General features: G+C 34.9%; 1 protein-coding gene across 1 annotated transcript; it reads left to right on the top strand.

Moving 5' to 3' along the window:
• Nucleotides 1-699: 699 nt before the first annotated feature.
• Nucleotides 700-2,583, top strand: LOC128126210 (uncharacterized). Its single transcript, XM_052763980.1, has 2 exons — nucleotides 700-1,461; nucleotides 2,006-2,583. The coding sequence occupies exons 1-2, from the start codon at nucleotides 1,414-1,416 to the stop codon at nucleotides 2,447-2,449; spliced, it is 492 nt and encodes a 163-aa protein (XP_052619940.1). The 5' UTR covers nucleotides 700-1,413; the 3' UTR covers nucleotides 2,450-2,583.
• The last annotated feature ends 11,257 nt before the right edge of the window (nucleotides 2,584-13,840 follow it).

Below are 13,840 nucleotides of genomic sequence, written 5' to 3'. Positions count from 1 at the left end.
GTTAAATATGAAGGGTTAAACAAAAATTTATTAAGATTTGAAATTTAAAATTTAAAATTTAAATTTTAAAAGGAAACATATTAAATATTGTATGAGTAGTAATATTGTAATTTATTGGTCATTTTAGTAAGACAATTATTAAGTGATGTGTAAATATGATGTGCTAATTAAGAAAAGATAAAAAAAAATGAGAAAATAACAAATGGAAAAACATTTATTCAAAAATATCAAAAAATGACATGTGTCCAAATTAATGAGAATGTAACATTTGACAAAATTATTTTCATTTATTATGGAGGATAAGATAAGATAAGATAATGTAAAAAATAGTGTTTTTAAAAACTAAACCTTCCGTATCATATTTTTCATTATTGTGAAAGAATGACAAATTGACTTTTTTTTTTAAGTTTAACAATGGGAAAATACCGGCAATAGTAAAAAAAATAGGGGGTATTTTCAAAATTTAGACATGAAAATGGACATTTCCGGGTATAGACATGCATTCCACGGAGGTAGGTCCGCAGAATGGCAAAATCGTAAATAAATTAGTGTATTAAACAAAAACTCAATATCCATTACGCGGAGCTCCGAGGAATGAATCTTCAGTTTTTTTTTTTTTTTTCAAATCGATTATTCGAGGTTTATATTCATTCCCCCAACTAATTATTTTCAAGAAAAGATTACGATAGTATAAATTTTTCTTGACAATGTTTAGAATGAATGTGAGGTGGAAAAAAATTAGTCTTTTAATTAGAGATCATTACATAAAAAAATTATTGGAGGAGATTTTTTTTTCTGCAGATCCATTCATCGGAGCTACCTTCGTAGGAGCGGATCTTGAGTTCTTTTTTTTTTTTTTTAAATACACTTATTTATTTATGATTTTGCCATTCTACGGAGCTCCACAGAATGTATGTCTATACCTGGAAATGTATATATTTTCATGTCTAAATTTTGAAATTACCCCCATTTTTTTTACTATTGACGGTATTTTCCCTTTAACAATCATTGGTTCCTTTACGAGTTGGAGGTTAGGGTTTTTAAACGAAGGGAATTGTTATCAGGAAAATACCGCAAATAGACAAAAAAATTGGGTTCAATTTCTGAATTTAATCATAAAAAAAGGTTTTTCTAGATATAGACATACATTCCGCGGAGGACCTTTTGCGGACCTCCGCGGAACCATGAAATCTCCGCGCAGAGTGGGCAATTTCATAATTTCAACCATATTTTTTTGAGAAAAACGAAGGGATCTTCTTTTGGTCCTCGTTCCTCTTCATCACTCTGCATCGGGTCGCATAGGCTTCGATCGAAGACTTCAAATCCGACGACGACTTCAACTCCGACGATGACTTCAACTTGAAACGACTTCAAATCCGGCGAAATCGAGGCATATAACTCTTTCCATCACCGATGGACCCCGAATTCCTCGATGTTATGGCCGATGGATACGGTTCCCGAGTATTTCTCACATTCTCATCTAATTATTAATGTCGAAAACGTCGAATATGATTCAAATTAGACGAAAACTCCTTTTATTACATTGAATATGTATACAGATTTAGGATTTTTAGGTTTACAAATCACATATACGTTTTTTGGATGATCCATTCCGTGGAGGTGGACGTCAGTCCGCAGAGGGTGCTCCGCGGAGTGATGTCTTTCCTCCGCGGAATGTTATAATCCAACAATGCAGGCCAGAGGTCACTCCGTGTAGGCTAGAGGTCACTCCGCAGAGAGGCCTCTCCGGAATGCCCTTTTTCCCCGCAGAATGTTATAATCCAACAATACAGGCCTCTGCGTAGGCTAGAGGTCACTCCGCATAGAGGCCTCCGCGAAATGACCTCTATCCTCCGCGGAGTGATGGTTTTTGCACAATTTTTATTTTTTTGCACAATTTTTATTTTTTTTTAAGTATGTTGCTATTTCATAATGGTTTAATATCTTTTTTTCAATTAGTAATGTTTTAAATGAAATAATATTTTTTATTTTTTTTGTTGTGTAGCACGAAGATCTCAATAAAAAAGTGAAATTAACCTTGAAAGGCGTGGTGGGGACTATCATTAAAAAGTATTTTCCGCGCCTAACACAATCACAACGAGTATTATTCGAAGCTTCCCCCTTTGGAATATTCTTAGGAATGCATATCCCACATGGTGATCCCTTACTTGTGCATATGATAATGTTCCACGAAGTAAGGTGTCAACAAATATTTGAAATGGGGAGGTTTCTGTTTGATATAGAGGGGGTCCAGTTGGATTTTGGTGAAACTGAATATATTCTGATTTGTGGTTTAAAAGTTGGTCCTTATGTGGATTTACTCCATGACGAAAAGGGCCAGTCAAATTCAAAGCTTCGTTCTCGGTTGTTCCCAGATATTTCTGATGCACGTTTGCGGCTGAAAGATTTAGAAGACTTGAATATGTCCCCGAATTATTTGGCACTATAAGATGAAGATGTTATGATGCTTATCCAGCTTGTTTTTATGTTGAAGATGATGGGTTTTAGCCATATGAACATCCCTATGTGCACATGCAATCCTAATGCTTGGATCTAGGTTTCTCTAATTGATCATACATTGAATCCAAGACTTCTAATGGCTAATATACAATATTAACAATATGAAATCAAAGATTAGAAGTTTACCTTGAATCACTTGCTTGATCTTGTTGTCCTTGAGGCTTTAGAGTCACAATTGTCACTCCTCTAATGACTTACAAACACCAACTAGCAAGAAGATGATTTAGGAGAGAGGAGAGGGGAGGAAGAATTCGGCCAGGGTTTCCTTAGAGACAAGTGTGTCCAATTCCCTCAACCAGTAGGGTCTATTTATACTAGTAAGGCTCCTAGGGTTTCACCCTTAAACCCTAATTGGATAACTTAAGCCCTAAGCAATCCAAATCCTTTCCATGATAAGCCTTGGACGAAATCTAAGCCTATCCAAAGCCCTAGAATTCATCCCCCCTTATCCCTAAAGGATTTATAGCCCAAAGTGCAACTATCAAACAATTGACAGTTTATACCCCTTTATTTAATTAATCTCTTTAAGTCACCAAATTAATTCCAAATTAATTTATGACTTATATTAATCAAATAACAATATTATTATTCCTTATATTATTCTTATAATATATTAATAATATTCCTTCTCTCATTATAAATCATCCTGTCAAGTTGCTATGGTGAAGGCAACCCAAAAGGACCATGCTCAACCGGGTCAAATACTTGCCTAATATAGTTGTAGCCTTAGACACTATTCCAACAGAAGAGTCTACACGAACAGGACGTTAAAACGGGCATTCCTGCAGCAGTATACAAGCTTGCTGATAATATAGATGATTGGAATAGGTATTACATTTAAAACAGACATTCACGCAGTAGTATGAAATGCACTAATTATAATAAATAAATTGAAAATTGCAGGTTTGCATGGGGTACGTATATCTGGAAATATACTTCGTGTATGATGCGTGCAATGTTTGAGAAAATAGAAGAGTTTAGAGAATTTAAGCAGGCCAATCCCGAATCGAAGAAAGGACACAAGTATACCGTTCCTGGTTTTATACTTCCGTTTAAGGTTACTTTCTAATGCATTTTAATAGTTATCATTGTTTAGTTTTTTATACTATAAAAATTTGAACTTCGTTTTGTATTATATAATAAGTTTGTATCATGACTTTTTTTTCATAGATATGGATTTTGGAGACATTCCCAGAGGCAACCATGTTTTATATACGCACGCTGACAGAATTGCCACAGATGAGGGCGTGGAGAAGTAAAACACCGTTAAATTGGGATCAATGTTGTCGAATAATGAACGAGTATGTGGTATGGTTTTTATATTAACAATAATTTATATTTACAAATTTCAATGTATTTTCATGTTAAACTAACAATCTGATTTTTGCAGCCTAACAACCAACCTATTAATATCGTGGCAAACCCAGAGGAGCTGATGTTGTCGTTTTATGTTCGTTATGTCAATTGGACTCTTAACCCTGTAGAGTCTCCCCCACGACAACATAGTTCTGTTCGAAATAGTCCACCTCAGGTTCTCGCCTGCTCGAAGAAGGATGTACAAGTACGAAATAGAAACATCTTCGACTGAATTTGCCACAAATGCTTCTTCCTCGCAACATCTTGAAACAAGTTATATGTCAAACGACACATCAAGATTGGTAAATAAGAAAAAGACGAGCACAAAGGCATTAGTGAAGCGTCTACTAGGCATTGTGGCTGACTTAAGTTCTAAAGTAGACCGTGTATTATAGGAAAAAGATGAAGCAGACACAAATGTTGAACCAGACAAAGGGTTTCGAGAGGAGGAAGAGATAATAAATGAAGTGGAGGAAGAAAAATATTACCATGATACACATTTTGACTATGATGATATCTCTACTCATGGTATGGAGGGGGAATTTGGGCCTACGCCTACGCATGTTGAGCAGTCATCGGACGTAGGTGAACATCACACAAAAGAAATGACTCCTATTGTTTGGCCGCAATGAAAAATGGGTGTTCCATGGTATCAGTGGACTCCGTTCACATTGGTACAAAACTCATATTTTAAATATGGTATATTTTTAAAATATTAACGTATTGATAATTATTTAACATGCTAATTTTTTAGTTGCAATCCACGCCAAATGGGAAGAAAATCACCAAAGCAAAGAAAAAAAAAAACAGAGAAGAGTCCTGAAAAACCAAATGAAGACATTGTGAATGAAGAGAGTAATGATGTTTCAAATCATCTCCTGCTTGACAGTCTTGAAGCTGCCAGTACGTTGAGTTCTTAGAAATAATGGAATTCGATCTCTTCCAACCTAAACACTAAGCATAGTCAGCATATGCTCACATTGGATGTGGAGTTTTGGTCGAGGTTACTTGCAGTTACTAACGTTGGGTGGTTAATTTCTTTGGTAACATTCGTTAAATATAATTTTTAACTAAAATTTTAGACGATAATTTATATAAAAAACTGGAACATTTTTATCTTAAAATGTGTACAGCATATTGCGATATGGAGTGTCTTGCTCATGGAAAGACGGCCGATGAACGCAAGGTGAACGATATTCCCTCAAGAACTTAATTTGCAAAACGGAAAAACATATGTTCTTAGGAATATAGCAAATGGTGTCGGAGGCCATCCTAAATGGAAGGATGTGGATATGGTTAGTTAAGTTTATTATTTATTTATTTTATATAGGAAACCAATTAATGCCTATTAAATTTGTTTCTGTTTGCAAGTTTTATTCCCCATAAACGTTCCTCATGTCCATTGGTTTTTGGCAGTGCTACATTTAGATATTTGGAAAGTACACATTTATGATTCAGCATGATGTATGAATTACTTCACAATGTACTTGACTATGTACTTGACTGATGGAGAATTCAAAAGTTTTGGGGATAGTATAATCGAAGAGCTAGATGCGATTGACTACTGGAAGGATTTCCCCGATGGACACAAATACAACGCAGTTGTGGAGTTTATTGATATTGTAGACGCGCCACAACAATAATATATTATTAATAGAAGGGATTGTGGAGTATTCGTAAGCATGTATATGGAAATGATTGCTTCGGGGGTACTGGTGAAGAGTGATAAGCCATGTAGAGATGCGGGATTTCTCTACAGAAATAGGATGACAAATATTATTTGGGATACTAAATAACTTGATGTTTGGAAGTTTGTATACATTATTATGAAATACTTGTTTTTAGTAGTTTTGATTAATATAAACAACTTTTGTATCATATATTTTTTGAAACATAATTCACTAACATATATTACAAACATTTGAAATAACATAATAACATTACAAATAAAAGATGAACAACTAACAAACATTACATAGAACATTATGAATAGAAGAGTCGTCTACATGAAAAAAGGTTTATTTCTAACCAGATTCCAAACGTCCGTATACTCGAACTCAGTTTCATCAAACTAACACATGTAATATCTGTTCACGTATTCAAGAAGTTTTTCATCATCAACATCAGAGCATCGCATTTTCTCATAATTGTAGCATCGATTGTACCATGTGACTTTAGTCTTTAAATCCAACCATTTACTAACAATATCGGATTTTAGTCGTTCTTGTCCTTGTCCCCCCTTATAGTTGAACAAAGCTACTAAGCGGGACCATTCATCACCAAGAAGGCAATTAAGGGGAGCCATTACCGGCAGACCCTCGTAAACGGTAATCCTGTTGGATAAGGTGTCTAAGTCCATAACTTATTTGATATATACTTGACCCGACCCGACATGGTCCATTTGGGTTGCACTTCACCCAAACAATTTATGGATAATATTATCAGAATTGTATACTTATGGTTTATTAATATATTATAAGTTATAATATATAAATATGAAGTCATGTTATTTAATTAGTTTTTAGTCTTAAATTAATTATGAATTAATTTAGTGATTAAAAGGAAGACTAATTAAATCATGGGCTATTATATTTATATAGTGTGGGCTAACACTCATTTGGAAATGGGCTAAGCTTATATGGAAGTCCATGGATGATCCATGGAGCTTTTAACCCATGGATCCTTGGAAAGAAAAAGACATGGGTTATTAGGGTTTTACCCTAATCATGCACACTATATAAACAATTTTATGTTGCATGAAATTGACCATAGTGTGTGAAAAAAGGGTGTGGCTGATTTCTTAAAGCAAAGTATACACTTTCATAAGTTTTACAAGTTTGTGGTGATTTGTGATTCCACTTGAGGTATTCACATTATTGGTGCTAGGCTCTCAAACTCCAAGCAATCAATCACTATCAAAAGGCATGTCATTCTTCTAGTGTTTTATGATTCTAGTTCTTCATGCCATGCTAGTTAGGATGTAAACCTTGGAAATTATTATTTGCATGTATTTTAGAGAAAACATAGATCCAAGGTTTATTAGGGTTGTATGTACACTTAGGAGTGTTAGAATGCTCAAAACCCAACAGTGGTATCAGAGCCTAGGCTTGTTTTCTTGAATACTTGATGCAAATTGCTAAAAATCGAAGTTTATATGATGTCTGCACAACAAACTCGCCGAGTCCATGAAGGGACTCGATGAGTCCAAGGCAAAACGCATCCAACTCGTCGAGTTTGTTCATGCACTCGACGAGTTGGAACCCCTGACAACATATATTCGACTGTTTTGGCTGGAATTGGTCTAGAATCACTACCACAAACTGTTTTGGACTTATAAAACCTGTTTTTGATGTGGTAATGATTGTGGTAAACCAATTTCAAGGCTAATATCAAAATTCCAAGTTTTTATATGTGTTCATATGATTCTTGAAATTGTTGATGTGGATGTTCATGTTCATATGAGTTTTGTTAGATCATAGGAATTATTTGCAAATTGTTTGTTAGTTAATTCTTGATCTTAATGTGTTTTAATGGAATTCATAATTTGTCCTCAATTTATGGAATTCCAAAAGTTTTTCTTTTGAATGTTTTTTTAAGAAGTCATAAGTTACATTTTCTTGAAGAGTTTTCTAATAAATGCTTTTATGGACTCCATAACTTGTCCTCAAGTTATGGATATCCAAGAGTCTCTTCATTAAAAGTTTTAAAACACTTAATTAAAGCTCATAAGTTATGAATATCCAAGAGTTTTTGAATTGTTCAAAACTTGCCCTCAAGTTTTGGAATTTGTAAAGTCTCACACAAACTTTAATTCCATACCCTAGAAGTTTTAAAAGATAAAATTCAACCTTATACTATTATAAGATTAATGGTTAATAATTACATATATGTATAAGAACAAGTCGTTTTACCATTAGTAGGCCTCATTCACGAAGCCGGTCTATAAGGGGGGTAGAAGGTTGTTGCCTATAAAATGGCAGCTTAATGGGTGTCCACTCTCACCCACCACTTCTTTGATCGGTGGAGGGTTGTTAGCCGAACGGGTAGGACAGTGACTTTAAATTCTCATTAAAAATATAATGATTATTATAAAGTAACTAAATATTTTTTAATTCCCAAACTTAGTTACTTTAGGAAAAATGTGAACATGGTGCTAACCCATGAAATTCACACTTTGTACCTTACCAAGTCATTGGTGGAGCGTGTGTGGTTAACCGACACACTAACTTGGACCAGTAAGGATCACAAAGGGTGACTTAATGTTTATCATAGATCGGTGGAGCATGTGTGGTTAACCGGCACATTGATTAGGTGATAATATTAAGGGTACCAAGTGAATTTGCATGGTTATTCACACCTTGTTTTGTGATCCTCGACATCCCAGTCACAAAACTTGAGAGGGCACAATCGAGATTGAAACATGTCATTTAAAAGTTCAATGAATCTCAAAAGATCTAGGATTTTCAAATCCAATAAAAACCTAATAAATTATTTCGTTATTCATTGTGGAAATTGGTGAATCGTCATTCGCCTACCTTCAAATATTTTATAGCTTGGATTACGGCATCCCTCTTCCAAGTCATAAAATATTGTGTTAGGTCCTAGCCTTAATATTTAATATTGGGTGTTATATTAAGGACTTGAATCAACTAACTTGATTTTCTCCCATTGTAGATGTCTGGTTCAGAGAACTATGATCTTCCCAAATCTCTTGGAACAAAATTTCCTCTTGAAGATGATGTCCCTCAACATCATGCTTCACTTCCTCCACCTCCTCCATTTATTCTCCCTGACCCACAAGATCGAAGACTTGAAAAGTTCAAGATCACTCAAGCCCTACTGGCAATGAAACATAAAGATGGAAACACTCATGTCTTAGAAATGAAGTCACACATTGACAGGTTGAGACTGTTAGGTGTCAATATCACAAGGAAGTTGGTTGCTGACTGGGTTCTTCAGACACTTCCGGAGTCATATAGTGAGTTCATTAAGGACTACTATGTGACAGATCACGACACGACTCTTATTAATCTTTCTTATTTGCTCATTGATGTTGAATCAAAAATGTTTTGGCGCACTGGAAAAGTAAATATTGGTGAAAGATCAAATTCTCAAACTTCCATGGACATGGATAATGGTAACATTGGAAGTCCAGAAAAGCTTTCTCTTCCCAATGGAAAGGGATCGACCTTGGTCAACCCGGTTGACCGAAAGGTAAAGGGAAAGGCTAAGTCTGTGATTGTCTCATGTACCGTTCCCAAAGAGTCTATACGTTTTTATTGTCATGAGAAGGGACATTGGAAGCGAAGCTGCCCTGAATACCTGAAAGATTTGAAAGCAAGTAGATACAAAATGGTTGACTCTGCTTCAGAATCGAGCAAAAGGAAGGTTAAAAGAAGAGTGTGCTGAATCTGATCACGAAGATGGATTTCTATCGCATGGTTCGAAGATCGGATTTTTGAGCTACTACTTAAAAGTTATGATAGATTGCTAGGAAATATGTAATAGCATAGTTTTCATTTGAAGATGCATTGTAAGGAATATTTTTCCGCATTTATAAAGAAATAAAAGTTTTGTTTAGTTTATTTTATATTATATCCCCTTACAATGACATTTATGGAAAATTGATGTTTGTATGTTTCTAGCAATAATGGAAATATGAGTTTGATTCTCTCATTTGTGGTAGTGTCTGAATTTACCAAATGAGGAAATGTTCTCATCACCCAAGCTTCAATTGGACAGAAACTGTTGGGTTTTGAGCATTCTAACACTTCCTAAGTGTACATGCAACCCTAAATACCTTGGATCTATGTTTTCTCTATTATACATGCAAATAAGATATTCCAAGGTATTATCCTAATCTAGCATACAAAACAATAACTATAGCAAGATAGAATACATACCTCTTGATGTAGTAAGTCTTCATGAAGCTTGAGTGCTTAGTGCCCCAAGTGTGACACCTCAAATGGAATCACAATCATCAAAACACTTAGAATAACTTGAGAGAATTCTTACAACTCATGAAATCGGCTAGCCCTCTCTAGAATAATACTAGTCGCTCTAGTCGCCGATTTTGCCAAGAATGATATCTTTATATAGTGTTACAATTAGGGCAAACCCTAATTGTCATGACTTTCCATTTCCTTGGATCCATGGGTTCAAATACACCATGGAGCATCCATGAACCATCCTATGGGTTTTAGCCCAACTTGATTATCCATGGAGCATTAGCCCACTATACAAGTATGGATGATTTACACAATCAACCCATATATTTAATTAGTCTTCTTTTGATCACTTAATTAATCCTAGATTAATTCTTGATCAATACTAATTAAATAATCTTATTATTCTTATTATTAATATACTAGAACTTATAATATATTAATAACCATAAGTGTCTTATTTCTCTCATTATAGTCTATCCAAGTGCATGATGGTATGCAACCCAAATGGACCATGCCGGGTCGGGTCAAGTCTTACCAAATATAGTTATGGACTTAGACATTAATCCAACAGTCTCCCACTTGGATAAGTCTAAAACTATTATTGCGTATGACTTCAGGAACCAACCGGCAATCGTAGCTCTCAAAAAGCTTCTGTCGAACTCTGACCTTGTAGATGAACTCTAACCTTTGTCAATGACTTGTCCATTAGATAAGGGATCATATATTCCTCCATTCTAGATATCATATGGACTGAGACATGGATTATAATCATTCTCTCTGTCCATTTGTTGTTTCCCGATTTCCGATTTATGACGACTGACTAATTGAACAAATCAAATCAGTCCTGGCCCGGCCGAGCACTTCCATTTGTCATCATCAAATCATCGAGGGGCCCACAGATATCGCTTTTATCCCGAAGGTAAAAGGAATGGATAAACTTCGACTCATATGGCTTGTTCTACTACTTGTTGAATCATACACAAAGGCACGTTTTATAGCACAGAGTTACCAAATGCGGTTTCGTGCAATCAATGTACTATCAACTCATAGTAACAACTCATATCTCTAGGTTTTAAGAATATAAGATATTATCGTCTCATGATCACTCGTGATAAAATCCATGAAGCGATTCCAATGAGCGCGGGTTGAATCCAATACTCAGAACTTATGAGCACTCATGATTGTTGTAGCCTTGTCCAACACCTTAGACCTCTACAACCCATCATGACAGTCTTAATTCATATCTACTTCCAACATATGACCGACTGTGGATGGTTTGAATAACTTAGTCATTCCGGAAGAATAACCTAGTTTATTCGGGAAGTCAAAACATGCAAAGTGAAACACAATAATAATTGAATCCAATATGGTATCAACTCTTTGAACATAAATAAAACACCTTTTATTTATCACCATATGATTACACATTATTCATTGTATACTGTTTCAGCTATCAACTTTATTCTTGAATTTAAAACAATAGTTGTCCCATGCTCCAAGCATGTACACTATGTTTTCTTAAACACTAGTCATGCCACACACCAAGTATGCATACTATGTATGTCTATGATCTTTACTTTGTGAATTAGATCAATTGAACATAACTTCAATGATTCTCTTTTCACACTCCCAAATCCTTACCGCAAATGCAAGAATTCCAAATTCATGCCATTTACTGGAATCTGTCAGATTCTAAACTTATATGCATTGATCCTCTTGTAATGATTATGCACAAAGTCATAAAGACTTGACAACAAACATTACAGAGCATTCCAAAGGAGATCAGCTCCTTGGAAACATCCTTCTTGCATTAAGTTTCCTAATCTTAACCAGATTGAAAATTCTAACTTTGAAACATTTCCAGATTCCATTTTGACTATCACTTCTGAACAAGAGTTGCCTCCTTACAGATTATGTCAATATGGTCCTTCCAGAATTATCACTATACTTCCAATTGTCCTTGAGTAACCAATCTTTGGTAAACCTTAGATTGTCCTCGACAATTGTTTAATCCTTTTAGTCATATCCAGTTCTAAACCTTTTCCCTTCTTAATGCCCCAGGCATTTGGAAAATTTTAGAACGGATGATTATAGCACATGTAATCGATCCTATATCCGAAGCATATGGGACACGATTCATGATGTCTCACATAAAGACTAAACCAGTCTTTTGCTATAACATTTCCATTTCAATTTGCCAAGTTCTCATAATTCAGATTATGAAAAGGGATGCCGTAATCATAATCGAATTTTAGAACGCAAATAATGGACTCATATACAGAATTTCCTTATGTTGAGCCATTCCAACATGAAATTCATATATATATCCTTGACTAAATGATTAAAACCTCAGATCTAAACCTTATAGATTTGATATGAAGTATAATTTCCTCTCCCTTAATTATAGCAAAACAACTTTTTCCCAATTGAAACTTTTTGTTTTCTATAATTAACATTGCTAACTTGCAATACTTATCATAATTATCATGCTCCCACTAACATGATGATTATTAGCATAACACTTATGCTCCCACTAGCTTTGACATGTACTCAGAAATCAGCTGACTTTCTTACCAAAGTTCAGATTTCTGATACTAGATTGTTTTGATAAGTCTTTATCAAAATCACACACCTTCCCTTAGATAGCACACTTGTGTATCTAAACAATTATGAAGAGGGATGCCGTAATCATAATGTTTAGACCTTTTTGCCACTTCTCACAAGTCCAAATTAGTGTGCCGGTTAACCACACGCGCTCCACTAACGACTTTGAGAATGCAAATATCACAATTGCTATCTAGCTAAAATCTACTTAGTGAAAGTGTTTCCTCACCATCATTTTCATGAATCGGAGAGAAACCTTATGACACTTAGATTTATTGGTGTATGTGTTCTTATCCATGTGAATTGTCAAAACCATAGTCACAAGACAAGGATAATGACAAATCCAAACTCATATGGATTGAACTCAATCTCAACTTCTTGCCACCTGGCAGCTCAAGGGCCTGCCATTGCTTCCAAGTTGTTGTGCAACAAATTGAGAACTCTAAGAACTCATATGCAAAACCAACTTTAACTGGAATGGGCACAGAATATGTCAACACGATAGGTTATAAACCTCAAGTCGTGTGCTAGTGAAGAACTTCAGGTTTTACTCTTGATTAGTTCTTGAGACTTTCAAGACCTTTAAGACTCCCACTGTCCTCTTGACATATAAGACTCCCTTGTCAAATATCCAAGAGATAGTGAATATTCTAATCAAGACAAACACTTCACACAATTGGCCTAAGTTGGTCTTTGTTTTATCCAAAACATCACAACTTACCAATTTCAAATGTACAAGAGTAGAAAAACTTTTACTCTTACATTTGACAAGTGTTTTAAACCTTCTTTAAGACATGTCACTCAAGTTACAATCTTGGAGTATGACTCTAAGACTTGTATTGGAACGAAGTATGACTCATCTTCTTGATTTAACCATTTCAACAATTCAAGATCCCTCTTCTTAGTCATAAGAATGCACTAAGATTTCCTTAGAGAACTAATTGTGCTATGGTTTCTTAATCATTAAGATGATCACAAAAGCTGATACTAAAGTACTCTCCCATCTTTTCAGATGTGAGAAACTTTTATCGTTCTGCCTAATTTGATTCTTCTTATTCGCTCTGCCTTACATTGGAACCTTTTTCCAATGTCTCAGAGTTACACTTAAGCTTGTAAGTATAATCATATTTACTGAGCTTTAGTAAACTATGACGAATAGTCTTATCAAACTTTTGTGGTGGACTTAATCAGTGCACAAGAATGTGTACTCGATCCCTTAGTCCTTTACATGACTCACACATCCATGTGAACAAGTAATTAGTCTTAATTTTTCCAATACTTGAAAGTTCTCATTCATCATGCTATACAACTTGCATGATTCCAAGTTCCGGTCCAATTGAAACTTGGGTGATGAGAATCTTTCCTTATTTGGTAAATTTAGACATTACCACAAATGAAAGAATCAATTTCAT

The sequence above is a fragment of the Lactuca sativa genome, chromosome 5, assembly GCF_002870075.4.
Source record: "Lactuca sativa cultivar Salinas chromosome 5, Lsat_Salinas_v11, whole genome shotgun sequence".
NCBI lineage: Eukaryota > Viridiplantae > Streptophyta > Magnoliopsida > Asterales > Asteraceae > Lactuca > Lactuca sativa.
This window is presented reverse-complemented; position numbering and strand designations above follow the sequence as displayed.